The sequence below is a fragment of the Acaromyces ingoldii genome (genome assembly GCF_003144295.1).
Source record: "Acaromyces ingoldii strain MCA 4198 unplaced genomic scaffold FA10scaffold_3, whole genome shotgun sequence".
Lineage (NCBI taxonomy): Eukaryota > Fungi > Basidiomycota > Exobasidiomycetes > Exobasidiales > Cryptobasidiaceae > Acaromyces > Acaromyces ingoldii.
The window spans coordinates 1,786,396-1,801,835 of NW_020290249.1; the positions used below are offsets into that span (position 1 = coordinate 1,786,396).

At 56.9% G+C, this 15,440-nt stretch overlaps 5 protein-coding genes across 5 annotated transcripts; 3 read left to right on the forward strand and 2 right to left on the reverse strand.

Moving 5' to 3' along the window:
- Positions 1 to 613: 613 nt before the first annotated feature.
- Positions 614 to 4,279, forward strand: FA10DRAFT_279638 (hypothetical protein). Its single transcript, XM_025523555.1, has 4 exons — positions 614 to 867; positions 933 to 1,640; positions 1,703 to 2,679; positions 2,746 to 4,279. Exons 1-4 carry the CDS (start codon positions 655 to 657, stop codon positions 4,097 to 4,099), a joined length of 3,252 nt encoding a protein of 1,083 aa, XP_025377728.1. The 5' UTR covers positions 614 to 654; the 3' UTR covers positions 4,100 to 4,279.
- On the reverse strand, positions 4,030 to 4,965 carry FA10DRAFT_266986 (hypothetical protein). Its single transcript, XM_025521731.1, has 2 exons — positions 4,516 to 4,965; positions 4,030 to 4,449 (listed from the first exon to the last, which is right to left on the reverse strand). Exons 1-2 carry the CDS (start codon positions 4,907 to 4,909, stop codon positions 4,154 to 4,156), a joined length of 690 nt encoding a protein of 229 aa, XP_025377729.1. The 5' UTR covers positions 4,910 to 4,965; the 3' UTR covers positions 4,030 to 4,153.
- A 195-nt stretch (positions 4,966 to 5,160) lies between these two features.
- Positions 5,161 to 8,073, forward strand: FA10DRAFT_301772 (hypothetical protein). The gene has a single exon (XM_025525025.1). The coding sequence runs from the start codon at positions 5,237 to 5,239 to the stop codon at positions 7,877 to 7,879; it is 2,643 nt and encodes an 880-aa protein (XP_025377730.1). The 5' UTR covers positions 5,161 to 5,236; the 3' UTR covers positions 7,880 to 8,073.
- An 872-nt stretch (positions 8,074 to 8,945) lies between these two features.
- FA10DRAFT_266987 (hypothetical protein) lies at positions 8,946 to 10,206 on the forward strand. The gene is made up of 8 exons (XM_025521732.1): positions 8,946 to 9,166; positions 9,246 to 9,293; positions 9,370 to 9,462; positions 9,514 to 9,681; positions 9,751 to 9,774; positions 9,875 to 9,990; positions 10,054 to 10,106; positions 10,187 to 10,206. Exons 1-6 carry the CDS (start codon positions 9,006 to 9,008, stop codon positions 9,894 to 9,896), a joined length of 516 nt encoding a protein of 171 aa, XP_025377731.1. The 5' UTR covers positions 8,946 to 9,005; the 3' UTR covers positions 9,897 to 9,990; positions 10,054 to 10,106; positions 10,187 to 10,206.
- A 340-nt stretch (positions 10,207 to 10,546) lies between these two features.
- Positions 10,547 to 15,394, reverse strand: FA10DRAFT_279641 (hypothetical protein). The gene is made up of 4 exons (XM_025523556.1): positions 15,015 to 15,394; positions 14,349 to 14,812; positions 13,378 to 14,271; positions 10,547 to 13,316 (listed from the first exon to the last, which is right to left on the reverse strand). Exons 1-4 carry the CDS (start codon positions 15,016 to 15,018, stop codon positions 10,866 to 10,868), a joined length of 3,813 nt encoding a protein of 1,270 aa, XP_025377732.1. The 5' UTR covers positions 15,019 to 15,394; the 3' UTR covers positions 10,547 to 10,865.
- Between the last annotated feature and the right edge of the window lie 46 nt (positions 15,395 to 15,440).

Genomic DNA, 15,440 nt, shown 5'->3' on the forward strand with positions numbered 1-15,440 from the left:
GGACCAGCTCGGTAGGAAGAACTCTTCACAATTTATGGAAAAAAGTCTCTCGTCTTTCGCCTCTACTGAGGTGACAGCAACGAAGAAAGGCAGAAGAAAGCCCCACCTCGGGGCCCATTCGGTTTCGGTTCGCCTCTCAGAGTAGAGACCGGTCTCAACACAGGTCCTTTGGCTGCTGCTGGTAATTTCGGTCTTTTCAGACCGTGCAATGTGGGCGCAAAGTTTTACGGCGCCCAAATGGGCTTCAGCACGATATTCACACGGTGTGACTTGCGCCCCGGTCGGCCCATATCTTGGGCGCCCCGGTCGTTCTATGGCTCACAAGAATAGCCTTGAATGCTCATGCGCCTCGTTTCCTGAAGTGTGCGTTATAGCATCTATACATTTCGCTGCTGAACAGGCAAAAAGATGAGGGGCACGATAGCAAAGGCAAGGCAAGCTCCAATCCGAGCACGGCAGTGAGCGTATCCAGTGACAAAACATGGTCACATTTCCCGCTCACGTGAGCGAAGATGACCAATGTGACTCACGAAGATTTGGCGCGGGCTTTTTTGATTTTTGGCTTTTCCTACGGCCTGCTCAACTTGGGACGAGGCGATCAGTCTGTCGTCTTTCACCTTTTCCCTCAGCAGTAGCAGAGGGCGACAAACGACGATGGCAACGGCCACCTTTCCGTCGCACGATGCGACGGCAAACTTCAGCTTCTCGAAAGAGGAGGAAAAGGTGCTCAAGTACTGGCGAGAGATCGACGCTTTCAAGACGTCACTTGAGCAGTCCAAGGGCAAGAAGCCTTACTCCTTTTACGACGGACCACCCTTTGCCACCGGCTTGCCCCACTACGGCCATCTGCTTGCTGGTACGATCAAGGTTGGTTAGCTTCATGTGCTTTGTGAACTATGGGAGCAGCTGGTCTCAATAGGGTTATTTGACAGGACATTGTCACCCGACATGCACACTCGACCGGCCACTATGTCGACCGACGATTCGGCTGGGACTGCCACGGACTGCCAGTAGAGCATGAGATTGACAAGAAGCTGGGAATTAAGGGAAAAGATGACGTTATGGCCATGGGAATTCCAGCTTACAACGCAGAGTGCCGCGCCATCGTGATGCGGTACCAGGGCGAGTGGAAGGAGACAGTGGAGCGCATGGGTCGATGGATCGACTTTGACGGAGGCTACAAGACGATGAATACAAGCTTCATGGAGACAGTCTGGTGGGTGTTTGGTCAGCTCTTTGAGAAGAGTCTCGTCTATCGAGGGATGAGGGTCATGCCCTATTCGACCGCCTGCACTACACCCCTCAGCAACTTCGAAGCTGGCTCAGACTACCGAGACGTCGTCGACCCTGCCGTCACTGTCTCTTTTCCCTTGCTCGACGACCCCAAGACGGCGTTGCTGGCATGGACGACGACGCCATGGACCCTCCCTTCAAATTTGGCCCTTTGCGTCCACCCTGACTTCACTTACATCAAGATTCACGACCAGGAGCGGGACATGAACTTCTGGATCCTAGAAAAGCTCCTTACAACACTCTACAAGGACCCAAAGAAGGCCAAATTTACCAAATTGGGCGAAGCAAAGGGTAAAGACATGGTTGGCTGGAAGTTCGAACCCATCTTCAAGTACTTCTATGAGCAGGTGAGTGCCCGACTACAAAAAGCTCGGACAGAGGCCGCGTTAAGCTGACATCACGTTCTCAGTACAAGGACGTCGCGTTCAAGGTCGTTGCCGACAGCTATGTGACGGCAGACGCAGGTACTGGCATCGTTCAACAGGCTCCCGCCTTTGGTGATGATGACTACCGGATCGCCATCGCCAATGGCATCACCTCGCGCGATTCGCCGCCACCTTGCCCGGTCGACGAGAGCGGTCGTTACACGGCTGAAGTGCCCGACTACAAGGGTGTTCATGTCAAGGAGGCCGACAAGCAGATCCAGAAGGACCTCAAGGCCCGAGGAAGACTTATTGTCCAAGCCACACTCCACCACTCCTACCCCTTCTGCTGGCGGTCGGGTACCCCTCTCATCTACAAGGCCATCCCGGCCTGGTTTGTCAGAGTCGAAAACATCGTCTCGGACCTGACGAAGAACAACAGTGGTACGCGTTGGGTGCCTCAGAGCGTTGGCGACGGTCGCTTCGGCAACTGGCTGGCCAATGCCCGCGATTGGAACGTTAGCCGGAATCGATACTGGGGTACGCCTATCCCGCTGTGGGCGAGCGACGACTTCGAAGAGGTGGTCTGCATCAGCTCCGTTAAGCAGCTCGAGGAGCTTTCGGGTCGGACCGGCCTGACAGACCTGCACAGGGATAAGATCGACGACATTACGATTCCCTCTCGGAAGGGGAAGGGAGTCCTCCGCCGCATCGAAGAGGTTTTTGACTGCTGGTTCGAATCAGGCAGCATGCCTTACGCCCAGGCTCACTACCCCTTCGAGAACAAGGAGAAGTTTGAGAAGAGCTTCCCTGCCGACTTTGTCTGCGAGGGCATCGACCAGACTCGCGGCTGGTTCTACACGCTCCTCATCTTGGGCACCCATCTGTTCAACAAGTCGCCGTGGAAGAACCTCATCACCACGGGCCTCGTCTTGGCTGAAGATGGAAAGAAAATGAGCAAGAGCCTGAGGAATTACCCTGACCCTACTCTGCTCATCAATCAGTACGGTGCCGATGCTGTCCGGTGAGTTGCTAGGTATGCTCTAAAATCGCAGACGATTGTCGCTCACGGGCTAGCATGTCACGAAAGCCTTTACCTCGTCAACTCACCAGTCGTCCGAGGCGAGAATTTGCGCTTCCGAGAGGCAGGCGTTAAGGAGGTCCTCTCTTCGGCTTTCCTGCCGTGGCTCAACTCGTTCCGCTTCTTCTTGGGACAGGTGGCACTCCTGAAAAAGGATACTGGCATCGACTTCAAGTACGACCCCAAGGCATCACTGAGCGACAACGTCATGGACCGATGGATCCTGGCGAGGTGCCAAAGCCTGATCAAGCTAGTCCAGGAAGAGATGGACGCATACAGGCTGTACACTGTCATGCCGAGACTGCTCAACCTGATCGACGAGTTGACCAATTGGTACATTCGATGCAACCGACGCCGTCTCAAGGGCGAGAACGGGGAGAAAGACACAGTTGCCGCACTCAACTCGCTCTTCGAGACGCTGTTCACTCTGTGTCGGACCATGTCGTCTTTCACGCCCTTCCTGACCGAAAACATCTACCAGGGTCTCAGGGTCTTCCTGCCTCCCCCGGCTGCCGACGACAAACAGGACTACCGATCTGTGCACTTTATCTCGTTCCCCGAAGTGCGACAAGAGTACCTGGATCCCGTCATCCAGCGGAGATTCGCCGCGCTCCAATCTGTCATTGAGCTGACGAGGACGGTCCGAGAGCGCAACACGCTTCCCCTTCGTGTGCCCCTTAAAGAGCTCCTCATCTTCCACAGCGATCAGCAGTACCTCGATGACGTCGCCTCGCTGCAGACCTACGTCGAAGAAGAGCTCAACGTACGTGACGTGACGCTGACCTCTGACGAGGCGGCCTGTGGGGTCCAGTACAAGCTTAGTGCGGACTGGCCCGTCCTTGGTCGCAAGCTGCGTAAGGACATGGGCAAGGTGAGAAAGGGCCTGGAGAAGGTGACGTCGGACGAGGCAAAGGCGTATGCCGCCACGGGCAAGATCACCGTCGAGGGTATTGAGCTTGTCGAGGGCGATCTTAGGGTGACAAAGAGCGTCGAACTTGGCGATCGGAAGGGCAAGTGGGACAGCAACACCGACGGCGGTGTCGTTGTGCTCCTCGATACCGAGATCAGGCAAGAGCTCCAGGCCGAAGGAACGGCTCGCGAATTTGTCAACCGTGTTCAGAGGCTTCGCAAGAAGGCTGGCCTCCAAGTCACAGACGAGGTCGATGCCTTCTACAGCTTCCAAGAAGGTGTGGGCAAGGCTTTGGAGGAGTGCTTCGAGGCGCAGGGCGACTTCTTCAAGAAGTCGCTGAGGCGAACGCCAATGTCGGTCAAACAGCGGCCACCCAACGCAAAAATCATCACCGAGGAGGAGCAGCAAGTGGGCGACGACAGCTTCATGCTGTCTCTCGTCTGGGCTGCTTGATCGTGTACAAAAACATAAGTAGAGACGGCCGTCTGTCTAGAATACAAAGTGTGATCACCGATGTTTGCTTGATCCAAAGCTGCCGAACCCCATTGCGGCCATAGCCTCCATGTCGCTGTTTTCCATCTTTTTCTCTGCCTGCACTCTTTGCTTTTGCTTCCTCTTTTCGTCCTTGCGTGCTTCCCGCTCTCTCTGCTCCTTGTCGGCAATCTCCTGCAACCTGGCATCAAAGTCATACTGCCGGTCGGAGGCCTTATCGGCGTGCTGTGCACGAAGCTGGGCCAGCTTTGCGCGTACCTGCTCGAGAGTCGATCGCTCCACTTGCGTCGTCTGACCGAGCTTGCGAAGGTCTGTTGGGGAGGCAGTCAGCTTTCATTTCGTGTCAGGCACAATCTAGGTCTACAGCCAGCACTTACGCAGTCGCCCATTGACATGGTCGAGATAGGCCAAGCTATCCTTGAAAGTTCTGTTGCATACTTCGCAGTAGAATCCAGGCCCTTTTCTGCCGCCGCCAGCTCCGCCAACATTGTCTACCATCAACGTCTTGTTCAGGTTCTTTTCGATCTCCAAGTCTTTTTCTCGAGCCTTGAGCGTCTCTGTTGGTTTAGGAAGCTCCTCCCTCCTCCTCCTGTTGCGCTGTTCGTGCGTCAAGGGCTTCTGTCCTTTACGCAACCTCTCCTCGTTTTCTTGCGCATTTTCTCGGTCTTCGCGATCGCGCTCTCGCGCTCTTTGGGCGTACTCTTCCAGGTCCCACTTGCGCCCGCTCGGCCCCACACCGGAACCGCCCGATGCGGTCGCCTTGCTCGACATCGAGCCTGCACTGTTGCTTGTGATGGTGGTGATGGTGATGATGCTAATGTCGATGGATGGGAGACAGATCTTCCTTCACTTCACGTGTCGCATGCCCGGCCCGTCTCCACATTGAACCAAAGGAAAGTGAGAAAAAGTTGGAGCTGAGCGCGTCCTTAATCAAGGGTTATCTGAGATTGCACAGAGTCACGCAACTCTCCTCCGGTCTGGCAACGATCACCAATCTCTGTGGCGGCTAGAGACGCAGAGCTCGATGATGATCCCCCGTTGTGTGGATTGGACCTGCCGGATCGTGGAGCGCCCGATGAAGAAGGAGTGGTGACGGATATGGCTTCAAGACACGAGGGCGTGTCGTCGGTGGCGCCGACGGCTGGCCGAGCCCCAAACAGGTCGACGAAGCCTCGCGTTTCCTCGACGCTGGCAGGCCCACCCCAGGCTTCTCCATCAACTCTGTCGAGTCAGAGGGCACCGACCTCTAGTCGCGCGACGAGCAGTCGACATCGCACGACGGCTTCTCCCTCTACATCTGTGCGGCATGCATCGTCATCCACAACCAAGAACAAAGGCAGTGGCAGCAGCAGCAACAGCAGCAGCGCTAGCAGCAAGAATCTTACGCCAGCTCCATGCCCCGGCTGCGAAAAGGCACGGATCAACTTCCGGTGCTCGTCCTGTCTCACCCACTTCAAGTCGGTCTACCACCAGAAGCAAGCGGGCGCACGCAAGGACTTGCTCGAGTCGAAAAGGCGCGTCGAGGCGCTCTTGGGGCCCCTGGAGGAGCCCGAGGAGGGAGCGACGAGCGAGAGCATCCTGGGGAGGTGGCCGGCCATACCGGGAAGCTATGCAGCACCAGCAGCCACGACGTCGTCTCCTTCGCCCAAGAGGCCCTCCGGCCTGCGTAGGCTTCTCTCGATTCCTGATCCGTTTGGGGACTACGACGAGGAGGACAAATTGGAGCAACAAGGAGGCAACCAAGGCGAGCAAAACAAGCGAGGGCCGCACAAGGGCGCCAGCCATGCCGCAAGAGAACTCCGAGCGAGGAAAGCAGCGTTGCAACTCGAGATCCTCGAAATGAGACAGATGAATGCGATGGCATCCCAGTCAGCCACTCGAGCATCTGCGCGAAACAGGGAAAGGAGAGCCCAGCTCGACAGACGGAAGACGATGCTTGAGCAAGCGCGTGCGCTCATGTCTGGTGGCGAGCTGGATGATAGCGGTGCCTCTCATGTACAACTTCAGCGGGCCCAAGAGGTGATGAACGAGCTGGAGAAGAGGAGCGACGATGTTGCCAAGGAGCTGGCCAAAGTGCGTGCCCTGCGGGCCAAAGAAGTCATCTCCATCTTCCAGGTCCGCCCTCCCTCTGGCTCTTTGGCCAGGCTCAATGCCGACCGGCTTGTTTCTACGTCGACGTCGAGGAACCAGCGCAGCCGCGAGAGATACATGTCCAGTGGTATCTTCGACTTGGCCGCAGTAAACCCTGCGTCATCCAGGCAAACGGAATCGCCACCAGCCTTGGCTCCGATCAACCCAAACGATTGGACCATCGTTGAGCTCGTCTTGCCGGTCATTTCTGATCTCAGACGCTTCGAACGTGATAGCATTAATGGGGCTGTCTCACATACCGTCCACCTCCTGCATCTCCTCGCAGACTACCTCGGCGTTGTCCTACCATTCTTGATGTCTGACGAAGGTGGCAAGCTGAACATCCGGGCGAATCAGCTGTACTCGTCGTTGAACTCGACAGGCGAACAAGAGTCGCTGGTGCTGACTCACGAAGCGCACGGCTCGCTGGGACCCGCTGTTGCTGCCAGCTCTTCGCAAGGCGCAGCTGGTGGGCTGGGCGCATCGATGATGGGGAGCTTGACCGCAAGCACCATGTGGACCCTCGACTCGTTTGTCAGTGTCAAGAGGCTCAACAGTGGAGAAAGCAGCACCACTTCAACTGCACCTGCTCCAGACTCGGCCTCTCTGTCTGCAAAGGAGTTTCGCTCTGCGTTGACGAAGCTCGCCTACAATGCCGCCTACCTCACTCATGTTCAAGGCGCGAGGGTCGAGCTAGTGCATGCGGCTGGCAGCACACTTCGGCTGCTGTCGAAGGCGACACTGAGTAAATCTCTAGGAAAAATGGCTCATACGACCTACCACGGCCCATCTCACGCTCGGGATCTGTCGTTCCCAGGCTTGGAGCTGAGCCAGTTGCTGCAGATCAACGAAAAAGATTCGCGAGGAGACACCAAGGACAGCTCCTCGGCATCTTCGTCGCCTTCTTCCAAGAAGTACGCCCCGACTGGCGTGTCTCGGCCGCCGAGGTTGACCAAAGAGAAGGGCAGGCCAACGCTCCTAGAAGAGAGCTACGTCGATGCAAGGCAGGCGGCAGAGTCTATTTTGGAGCTGGACAGAGGCGCAGGGAAGGAGTCTTCATCCACACGCAAAGAAGGGGCTCCATATCCAAAGGCCCACTCCAAAAAGGTAGCGGGCTCATCTTCGCGCCCTCAAGCGCCCATCAATGTTGTCACGACCCCCGAGCGTCGGATTGCGAGGACTCACAGCGGAGCGCACGAGCAGCTGGACAAAGTGGGGAGCTTGAATTTCCTCAAGGCTCGAGGCGCAAAAGCAAGGGCCCAAGCGGCGCCAGCGTCGGTGACAACAACCAAAACAACAACAACAGGAGCAACAACGATAGCGTCAGCACATTCGACAGCCTCATCAACACGAACGGCAGAAATTAAGCCCGCGCCGCCCGAAAAGCCCAAAGAGGGTACCGTGACTTTCAATGGAGTCGAAGTGCGAGCAAAGAGCACGTCAAAGCTTGCTGGCCGAAAGAGCTCGTCTTCTGCGTCACCACCACCATCAGCTTCTCCGTTGCTTCCGACAAGGCCTTATAGCGATGCGCGAAGAGCCCGGGACGGGCTCGCACAAGGGTCAGGCACCGATGTTGATGAAGACGACGAATGGGATGTTGTGGAGCGTTGAGCCGCTCATGTCTTTTCAGGTCCCGACTTACATCAATGTCGCTTGACTAGCCCTCGCTTAACCAGCCTCGCCTGACTAGCCACCACCGCTTCTTTTTACATAATTGTATCATTTGTTCTTTCTTCTTCCAAGCGCTTCGGGGCAAGTGTGACCAGCCTGAAGAGCGGAGAGCCTCACGGAGTTTGAAGTTGCGGGGACGACAAACAAGGGCAATAACACAGCAGCTCGCGTTGGTACAACACCACGTCACCCGTGCAATGTTAGTGAGGGCGGACCAGTAAGATACTCCGATGATCGGTTGTGTGCTCGCCTTCTTTCCACCCCGCCACATCGAACTCGTTACGGGCAAGACTACTTGAGCGCCGACGCTATCTGACCCCTCGCGTGCACCGGCCCAAGACAGGTCCGCCTCTCTGATTCTCAGCACCTGTGCTTGTTTCTCATTGGTTTCATCGTCCTTGACGGGCTGGAATCGTAGTCCGCGACATTCGGGTTGCGGGCGAAGAAGCCTTTCCTTGGCAGACAGCAATGTTTGGATGCTTCCTGTCAAGGTCCAATGATGACTTACATGAGTACGGGTCCATGTCCATGGGTTTGTTTTTTCATATTGACGTAAAGACACAGCCATACAGCTTGAGTGATTCAAGCGGGCACTGAGAGGCAGGGCAAAGAGTCTGTTCAGCGGCCGAATGAGCTATTTGGCGGTCGGCCAATGTGACCCTGATTCATCATCAACAAAGATTTGGCAATGCTGCTTCGCCGTATTTGCCGCCAGCATCACCTTCAGGCACAACAGTGGGCGAGATGAAAGTGTACAGGGTAACTGCAAAGGTCGCCCAACGTTGGCCGGGGCGCTGTCCGCCGAATTTGGCGAGAGGGAGCGGAAAGCGGGGTGGGGGAGAGGGGGGAGGAGGGGGAAGGGGTGAGAGGGGAGGGTTTGTCGGTGGAGAGATAAAAGCTCGCTGCACATTTGCACGTCTCCCTTTCTCAACAGCCCACCCCAGCATCTTTTCCCCCTTCGAAAAAGTCACAAATCTTCTCACTGCTTCCTCCTATTCCGATCGCCTTCAAATCTCTTTCTCTTTGATCAAACCGAACAACCTCTATAAAAGGCAGCTCGATCAACATGCGCGTCTTTGCCCTTTGTCTTCCTTCGATGACCGCAATTCCGCTCCAGGTCCTGGTCCTCGGCTTCCTTGTCGCCATCATGACTACCGGTGGAGTTCTGGCTCTGCCTCACGATTTACACTCGATCAGCTGCGCAGGACCCTCTTGCAGGATGCTCAAGTGAGTCTGAACACCCTCCGAACTCACAATGTCCTTCTCTGCCAGGCTCCTAACTAACCGTCATTCAATACTGTCGAAGGATACGATCTCCAGACAAAGAAGACAGCATGATATTTGCTCGTCGCGAGTGAGTTGCCTGAACTTCTCTTCTCTTCTTGCGTTGTGAGACCGACGATGGAACACTGACGTTGATGGAGCCACAGACCGACCGCTACTCTTTCTGACACCATCCACGTCAAGCGCGACAAGAGTAAGACGACCTCATACGAATCAAACACCATTGCTGCTCGTCACGAGTGGGTACCCTCATTGTTTTGCTTTGGAACCGGATCTTACTTGAAAAACAGGCCTATTACCGCTACCTCTGACGCCAAGATGACCGTCGAGCGTGAGCATTCCGAGGGGAACATGTTCGAACGCCGTTCCAAACACCAATGCCCCAATCCTGCTTGTGGTAGGCCACACACCATCGACCCGTCCACTTCTTCCAAAGCAAGGTCGCTGCCTCTTAAGAGGTAAGCATGAGGACGTTTCTTCTCTTGCTCTTCATCTAAACCATTGATCATCATTGTCCCGACGATTAGGTCCCAGGGCGACACGGTCAAGGCGTAAGTTGTCAGCGGGCGCCCAGGTGCTCTACCGCTGGGCAGTGAACAAAAATACTCACAATCATCTGTCACTCTCTTCTCTCTGCTGTTCGCTGCGCAGAAGCAGTCGTTCTGAGAGTTGAAAAGCTTGGGTAAAGCTTCATAGGGTGATGAGAAATAGTCTCGCAAGTAAACCTGGTCCTTTGCAAGCAAGCGCGATCGGCCTTTTCAACAAGGGTGAGTACTGCTGTCTGTCGACCATATCATTCGTCGACATATACAGACTCACCAATCTCACAGGCCACCAAAACTCCCTCCCCTCTTCTCCTCACTGACCAGGCGACAGTGTCAGCGTGAGTACCCAGCTTCTCGCTCGTCGAGCATGCGACTTAGATTCTCTTGCTTATCATCCCTCTTTGTCTCTGTCACGTAGATGGTCTCCACAACTTCCCCTCACCGCTCCAGAAAAAAAAAAAGAAAAAAAAAAAAAGAAAAAAATGTATCGAGAAACCCCCTCCTCCCATTCACAACCCCCAGAAAGAAGCCGTCTACCAACTTTCATAACTTATAAGTCTAATTCACCCTGTGATCATCGACATGCCTGCTCAAGAGCGATCGTTTTCGCGCGCTGTGCCGCGGTTGGAGTGGCCTGGCTTGGCCGGCTTGGCTGTTGCTAGTGACAATGACCACCTACCATGATCTAAGAAGGCGACTGAGAGCTTAAGCTTACGTCTAAGCACACCTACACACCATCCGAGGCTGCCTCCCCCCAAGCCAACACATGCACTTCGAAAGACCGACAAGCGGCTCCAATTGGCAACAATGATAGCAGCATGAAGAAAGAAGAGAAGAGAAAGAACAGAAGACCAATTAGGGAAGAAAAGGATGAAAAGCGCAAGATGGAGGAGACAAAGAAAACGTAGGTATGACAACAAGACGGCCGACATGATAGGAAAACGATGAGGTATCGATGAGAAAGCCGTGTTCGCTTGGTGTCGCTCAGGGCCTAGAAGATTGATGTTATCCATGCAACTTCGAAAGAGTTGCGTTGGCGACGAAGGGACTTCAGAAATTTAGGGGGGGTAAAATGGAAATGAAAAAAGGCGTCTTGTCTACTCGATGGCGGCTTCCTCCATGGCGTCCTTGTACTGCGAAGAGGACTTGACGCTCTCGACGGCGCTCACCCTTCTTTCGTCGACGACGTGGCCGTTGTTGTTGAGCCCAGCTGAGGCCACTCTAATGGCGGAAAATGCCCCAGGCAGCTGTTTGTTCGATCGCCTGGGAGAAAGTTTGGCATTTGGCAGGCCCAAGGACGATTGGTTGGCAGAATTCTCAAATGCATCGTCCTGCGTTACGCGAGGCGAGTCACCTCGCTCATCAGCCGACTCGTACTCATCCAGGCTCAGCCTGGGTGAGGCCGCAGCCTGATCATCAGGGCTTTCCAGCTGCGGTGGTGGGATCTGGGTAACCGTTTCGTTTTCGTGCTCTTCCCACGACTCGCCATCGAGCAGCCAAGCGGCGACCAGACCGTGATGCCGATACAGAGGTGTCGTCTGGTCTAGCGCTGCATCGTAGCCGCTGGCCATGGGCAGAACAACAGCATGACCCCTGAATGCGGCCGGCTCCGTATCGTCGCTCGTCGACACCATCTTCTCGAGCTTGGCAGCGGACGACAGGTGGGGATTGGCTGCGCTGGACAAGCCTTCGACGCTTGCGTTTCCCCTAGTGGAAGGCCGTGAGATAGCCTGCTGTTGCATCGCCTGGCTGACGCTCTGCTCGTCTTCGTCGGGAATATCACCGACCGGCGCACTGCCATTGACTTGCGAGCCAGCGACTGGCGCGCTATCGGGCCGATCCTCATCGTGGACGGCGGCCGCGGCGATAGCCAGAGCGTGTTGGACCATCCGTCGGCACTCCTCGACCGTCGTGGCGCCCTTGAGTCGTCGGTCGAGCTGGACGAGCACTCTGGCCGTGTCCGACTTAGACGATCGTCGCTCTGCGTCGGCCGGCGTGGATGATCGTGGAGAAATGGCAGGGAAGAAGGACTGCGCAGGTGTCGGTGTGCGCACACCGAGGTTCTCGGTAGAGTCGTTGCTCTGGGTTTGATTGGCGCTTCCATGACCGGGCAGCGAGGCTGACGTCGTCGTCCATGCCGAAGGAGGCGCATGAGAGTCGCTTCCATGACTTGCACTCCCAGACCCGCTGCGGAGCCGGAGAGTGCCAGGCGGTCCACTCATGCGCTTGTTGCCTCCTGGGCGAGCGTAGCTCCAGGCGATCTTGCGACTCGGTGGTTCAGCACGCGAGTGCCCATTCGACGAGGTAGGCCTCTGCGCTTCCGGGACGTCTCTCGCATCTTCATAGCCGCCTACAAGACCAGAGTGGGCAGGTGTACCCGGCTGCGAGGCTGCAGAGAGCGACGAACGTCCAGCAAGTGCGTCCGTCTGCACATTTTCGTTCGATGTCGGTGCCCTTGCACCGTCGAATGAAGAGCGAACGGAACCTCCGTCATTGGTAACATCAAGAGCACGCTCATCACTTTCACCGTGTCCCTGCTGGCTTCGGTTGACGCTTCGTCGGTCGCTGTCGCTGCGATTGACGGGGTGACGACCGGCGGCTGCAGCAGCGCTCAATGCAGCACTTGCGCCCAGGGCAGCACCTGCAACCATCCCTGTCGAGGGTCGTTCGTGAGTGCTGCTGTGGGATGCGCTGTATGCGTGGTCATGCGAGCTTGACATGTTGTCGTCGCTCGTCAAGCCCTCGACTACGGGCTCGTTATGCACAGAGGACCAAGAGGGATCCTGTGCGCGCTGCAGTGGCTGGTGAGGAGGCATAGGACTGGCAGCAGGGGTATTCGAAGACGATGCCTTGCGACCAACGCTGAAGAGGTTGCGGACCCGGCCTCCGGCTGCGCTCAGCGCAGACTTCCGCCCATTTTCCAGCGAAGAGATGCTCCTCTGGCTCATTCTCGAATCTCTCCCGCTCGAGGGGAACTGCCCTGTGCTGATAGGGCTCGGTGGCGTCGCATTGAACATCTCGACCATGTCGCGCACGCTCTGGCTCGATCTTGCGGCATCTCGGGCCCGCATCTTCTGTCCACCGCTGTTGCTCGAGAACGGCTGCGGCTCATCCTCTTCGGGAGCAGGAATGTCACCAGACACTGACTGCGATCGGGTTGGGCTCTTGACGGGAGGCGTATCGGGTCCCCGGTAGGAGGAGGGCGGTGGCGCGCCGCCCATTTTGTTCATATTCTTTTGCGACGATGACGGCCGCAGGCTCGTCGAGCCAGCTCGTGAGAGAGAGCGAGGAGGATTAGACGTGGAGTTGCGCTCTTGGAAGCTGTCGACAGAGCCGTTGGCACGAGAAGCGGAGGGCGACGGCTGCTGAGGCGCTGCTCCATCGTCGCCATCCCGGAGCCCGGTGACAGCCATGAGCGCGCCCGGACGTCTTCGCGCATTCTTCTTGGCGTCGACATCATCGTCGTTTTGCCCCTCCATGCTCCGAAGTCGGTTGGGCGTCAGCGACACCTTCATCGTCTCACCAGACATGACGAGAGCGTCAAAGTCCTGTTGAGGAGCAGTTGTGAGTCTTGGACTTTGCGCTCAAACCGATCCTGCCAACACTCACATCGTCAGGAGCAAAGACGTCTTCCACCGGACTGGTGGGGCCTGTCTGAATCACGGGTCTCTGCGGTGGCACGAGACCACCGGTGCCGTTCATGTCCTGGCTCTTTCGAAAGCTTCCTCTCCGCCTACCTGCGAGGATGCCGCCCCAAGCCTTGTCGGCGCTCTGTCTGCGATTCGAACCCATGTCGCTCGAGGAGCTCATGGATGTCATGGCGGTGTGGCCAGACGCACTCCCCGGAACAGATGGGCTCACGGGGCTCGTCATGCCGCTGCCGTCTCTGGTGGAGCTATCGGTGCCATGTCCGAACGTCGGAGCACCTCCGGCGCCGCCGCCGCCGCCGCCGCCACCACTGCTGCTCATGGGCCTCTGCTGGCCTGGCCTGCCGTCGGCATGGCCACTGCTACTATTGCTGCTGACATTGCCCGCCCTGATCACCGCCGCCATGTGGGCGCTCGCCGACGTGGTGAGGCTATGGCGCGAAAAGTGTTTGCGTCCAGCGGCCTCATCGAGCTCGCTCTCGTCGGGCACCTTCCATGGCCTCCCCACTCGGCTTCCACCACCCCTTTGCTTTTCCTCCTTTTCCCGGACGAGGATGTCCTGCCTCGTGTCCAGCCTCGCCCACACGTAGCTCGTCGCCTCGTCCTCCTCGACGGCCTTGCGCAGGTCGCTGAGCGAGGCTTCGTCGCTGTTGTCGCGCTCAATGACCCGACCGACGTTCTGGAGGATGTAGTCTGCGACGAATTCGAGCAGCGCAGTGACGTAGATGGCCACGCCGGGCGTAATTGTGGCAATGGGCCGGCCATCGCGCGACATGATGTTCTGGTCTGGAGGGCTGTTCGGCGAAGGATCCTCGAGGTCGCCCAGCGTCGAGTAGTACTGACATCTTATCCGAAGCTGTTGTGGCCGTCGGTGATTTGTATCCCGTCAGCGGACAAATTGGAAAGGACAGGAAGCGTTTGGTTGCAACTCACCAGATCGTATGCGCTCTTGACAGGGAAGTTGTCGGTGCCGTCGAGCCTGCTGGTTGCACTGAGGCCCAGAGGCACCTTTCCACCCTCTTTTCGCAGGCCCTCTGTGTAGCTCCTTAGCTCCATTTCGGCTTCCAGGACGGCATTCTTGGCCAGCAATGCGCCTGCACCGCTGCCGGACCCGCTTGCGCCTCCGAGTACCCGGACGATGCCGTCGGACTTGATCCGGTCAGTAGCCAGGCTCTTTGCCGACGAGAGAATCTGGAGCAGGATCTCATCGAGAATCTTGTTGAGGTAGAAGAGCGTCACTGCCTGGATCCTCGTTGGCCGGGAAAAGGAGATGAGAGAGTTGGCCGACTTGGACGAGATGTAGCTGGGCGAGTCTGCAGCCAGGACCTTGACGCTGCCGCCACCGCCGCCGCCGCCGCCACTCTTGGACGGGTCTGTCCCGGGGGCCATGCTCGCTGCTGAACGGCGTGGTCGCGAGAATCGGCAAAGAGTTTTGTATTTGTTTTCGTTTCGCGGGCGGCAGTCGTGGCGCGGCGATTGGAAAAAGGACCGAGAAAGGGACGAGAACGGGGCGAGAAGGGGCGAAAAAAAGGCGGTGGAATTGGCAGCATCCATCAGTCAGTCAATCTGCTGGTCTGGCGCTGTGGTGCAGCCACTCACCCATCGCGCTCCCCTTCTCGAGAAGACTCCTTCACGTCTGATCCCCTCGTCGCAGATTGCAGATTGATATTGGCTGGGCTTGGCAGGGCCGCGCACGGCGTTCGCGAGACGAAGACAGCACCACCACCCTCCTTTTCTTGAAGAGAAATGGGGACCACGAGATCTAGCCGATTCCAACGAGGCTCGAGCGGTCGGTCCGTCGCCCTCGGCTGTGATATGAGATCGCCTCTTTTCGATCGTCGAGACGAGATGGAAGGACTAGTCTCCGCCCTTCTGTCACAAAGTAAAGTAGGCTCTCTCTCTATCTTTTGGAAGACGGAGGTACGGGTGCGAGACTACTCTGGTGCAGTACGTCTAGTCTCAGGTGTGTCTTGATTAATTGGCTCAAGGAAGCCAGGCCTGGCTAGTGTACTACTAGTAGTACTA

Coding starts and splice junctions, on each gene's coding strand:
- FA10DRAFT_279638 (XM_025523555.1), top strand. CDS start 655: ATGGCAACGGCCACCTTTCCGTCGCACGATGCGACGGCAAACTTCAGC. Junction 868..932: donor TGCTTGCTGGTACGATCAAG/GTTGGTTAGCTT, acceptor GTTATTTGACAG/GACATTGTCACCCGACATGC. Junction 1,641..1,702: donor TCAAGTACTTCTATGAGCAG/GTGAGTGCCCGA, acceptor TCACGTTCTCAG/TACAAGGACGTCGCGTTCAA.
- FA10DRAFT_266987 (XM_025521732.1), top strand. CDS start 9,006: ATGCGCGTCTTTGCCCTTTGTCTTCCTTCGATGACCGCAATTCCGCTC. Junction 9,682..9,750: donor AGGTCGCTGCCTCTTAAGAG/GTAAGCATGAGG, acceptor CCCGACGATTAG/GTCCCAGGGCGACACGGTCA. Junction 9,775..9,874: donor CAGGGCGACACGGTCAAGGC/GTAAGTTGTCAG, acceptor TTCGCTGCGCAG/AAGCAGTCGTTCTGAGAGTT.
- FA10DRAFT_301772 (XM_025525025.1), top strand. CDS start 5,237: ATGGCTTCAAGACACGAGGGCGTGTCGTCGGTGGCGCCGACGGCTGGC.
- FA10DRAFT_266986 (XM_025521731.1), bottom strand. CDS start 4,909: ATGTCGAGCAAGGCGACCGCATCGGGCGGTTCCGGTGTGGGGCCGAGC. Junction 4,450..4,515: donor CCATGTCAATGGGCGACTGC/GTAAGTGCTGGC, acceptor CCTCCCCAACAG/ACCTTCGCAAGCTCGGTCAG.
- FA10DRAFT_279641 (XM_025523556.1), bottom strand. Junction 14,272..14,348: donor TCAAGAGCGCATACGATCTG/GTGAGTTGCAAC, acceptor CGGCCACAACAG/CTTCGGATAAGATGTCAGTA. Junction 13,317..13,377: donor ACGTCTTTGCTCCTGACGAT/GTGAGTGTTGGC, acceptor GCTCCTCAACAG/GACTTTGACGCTCTCGTCAT.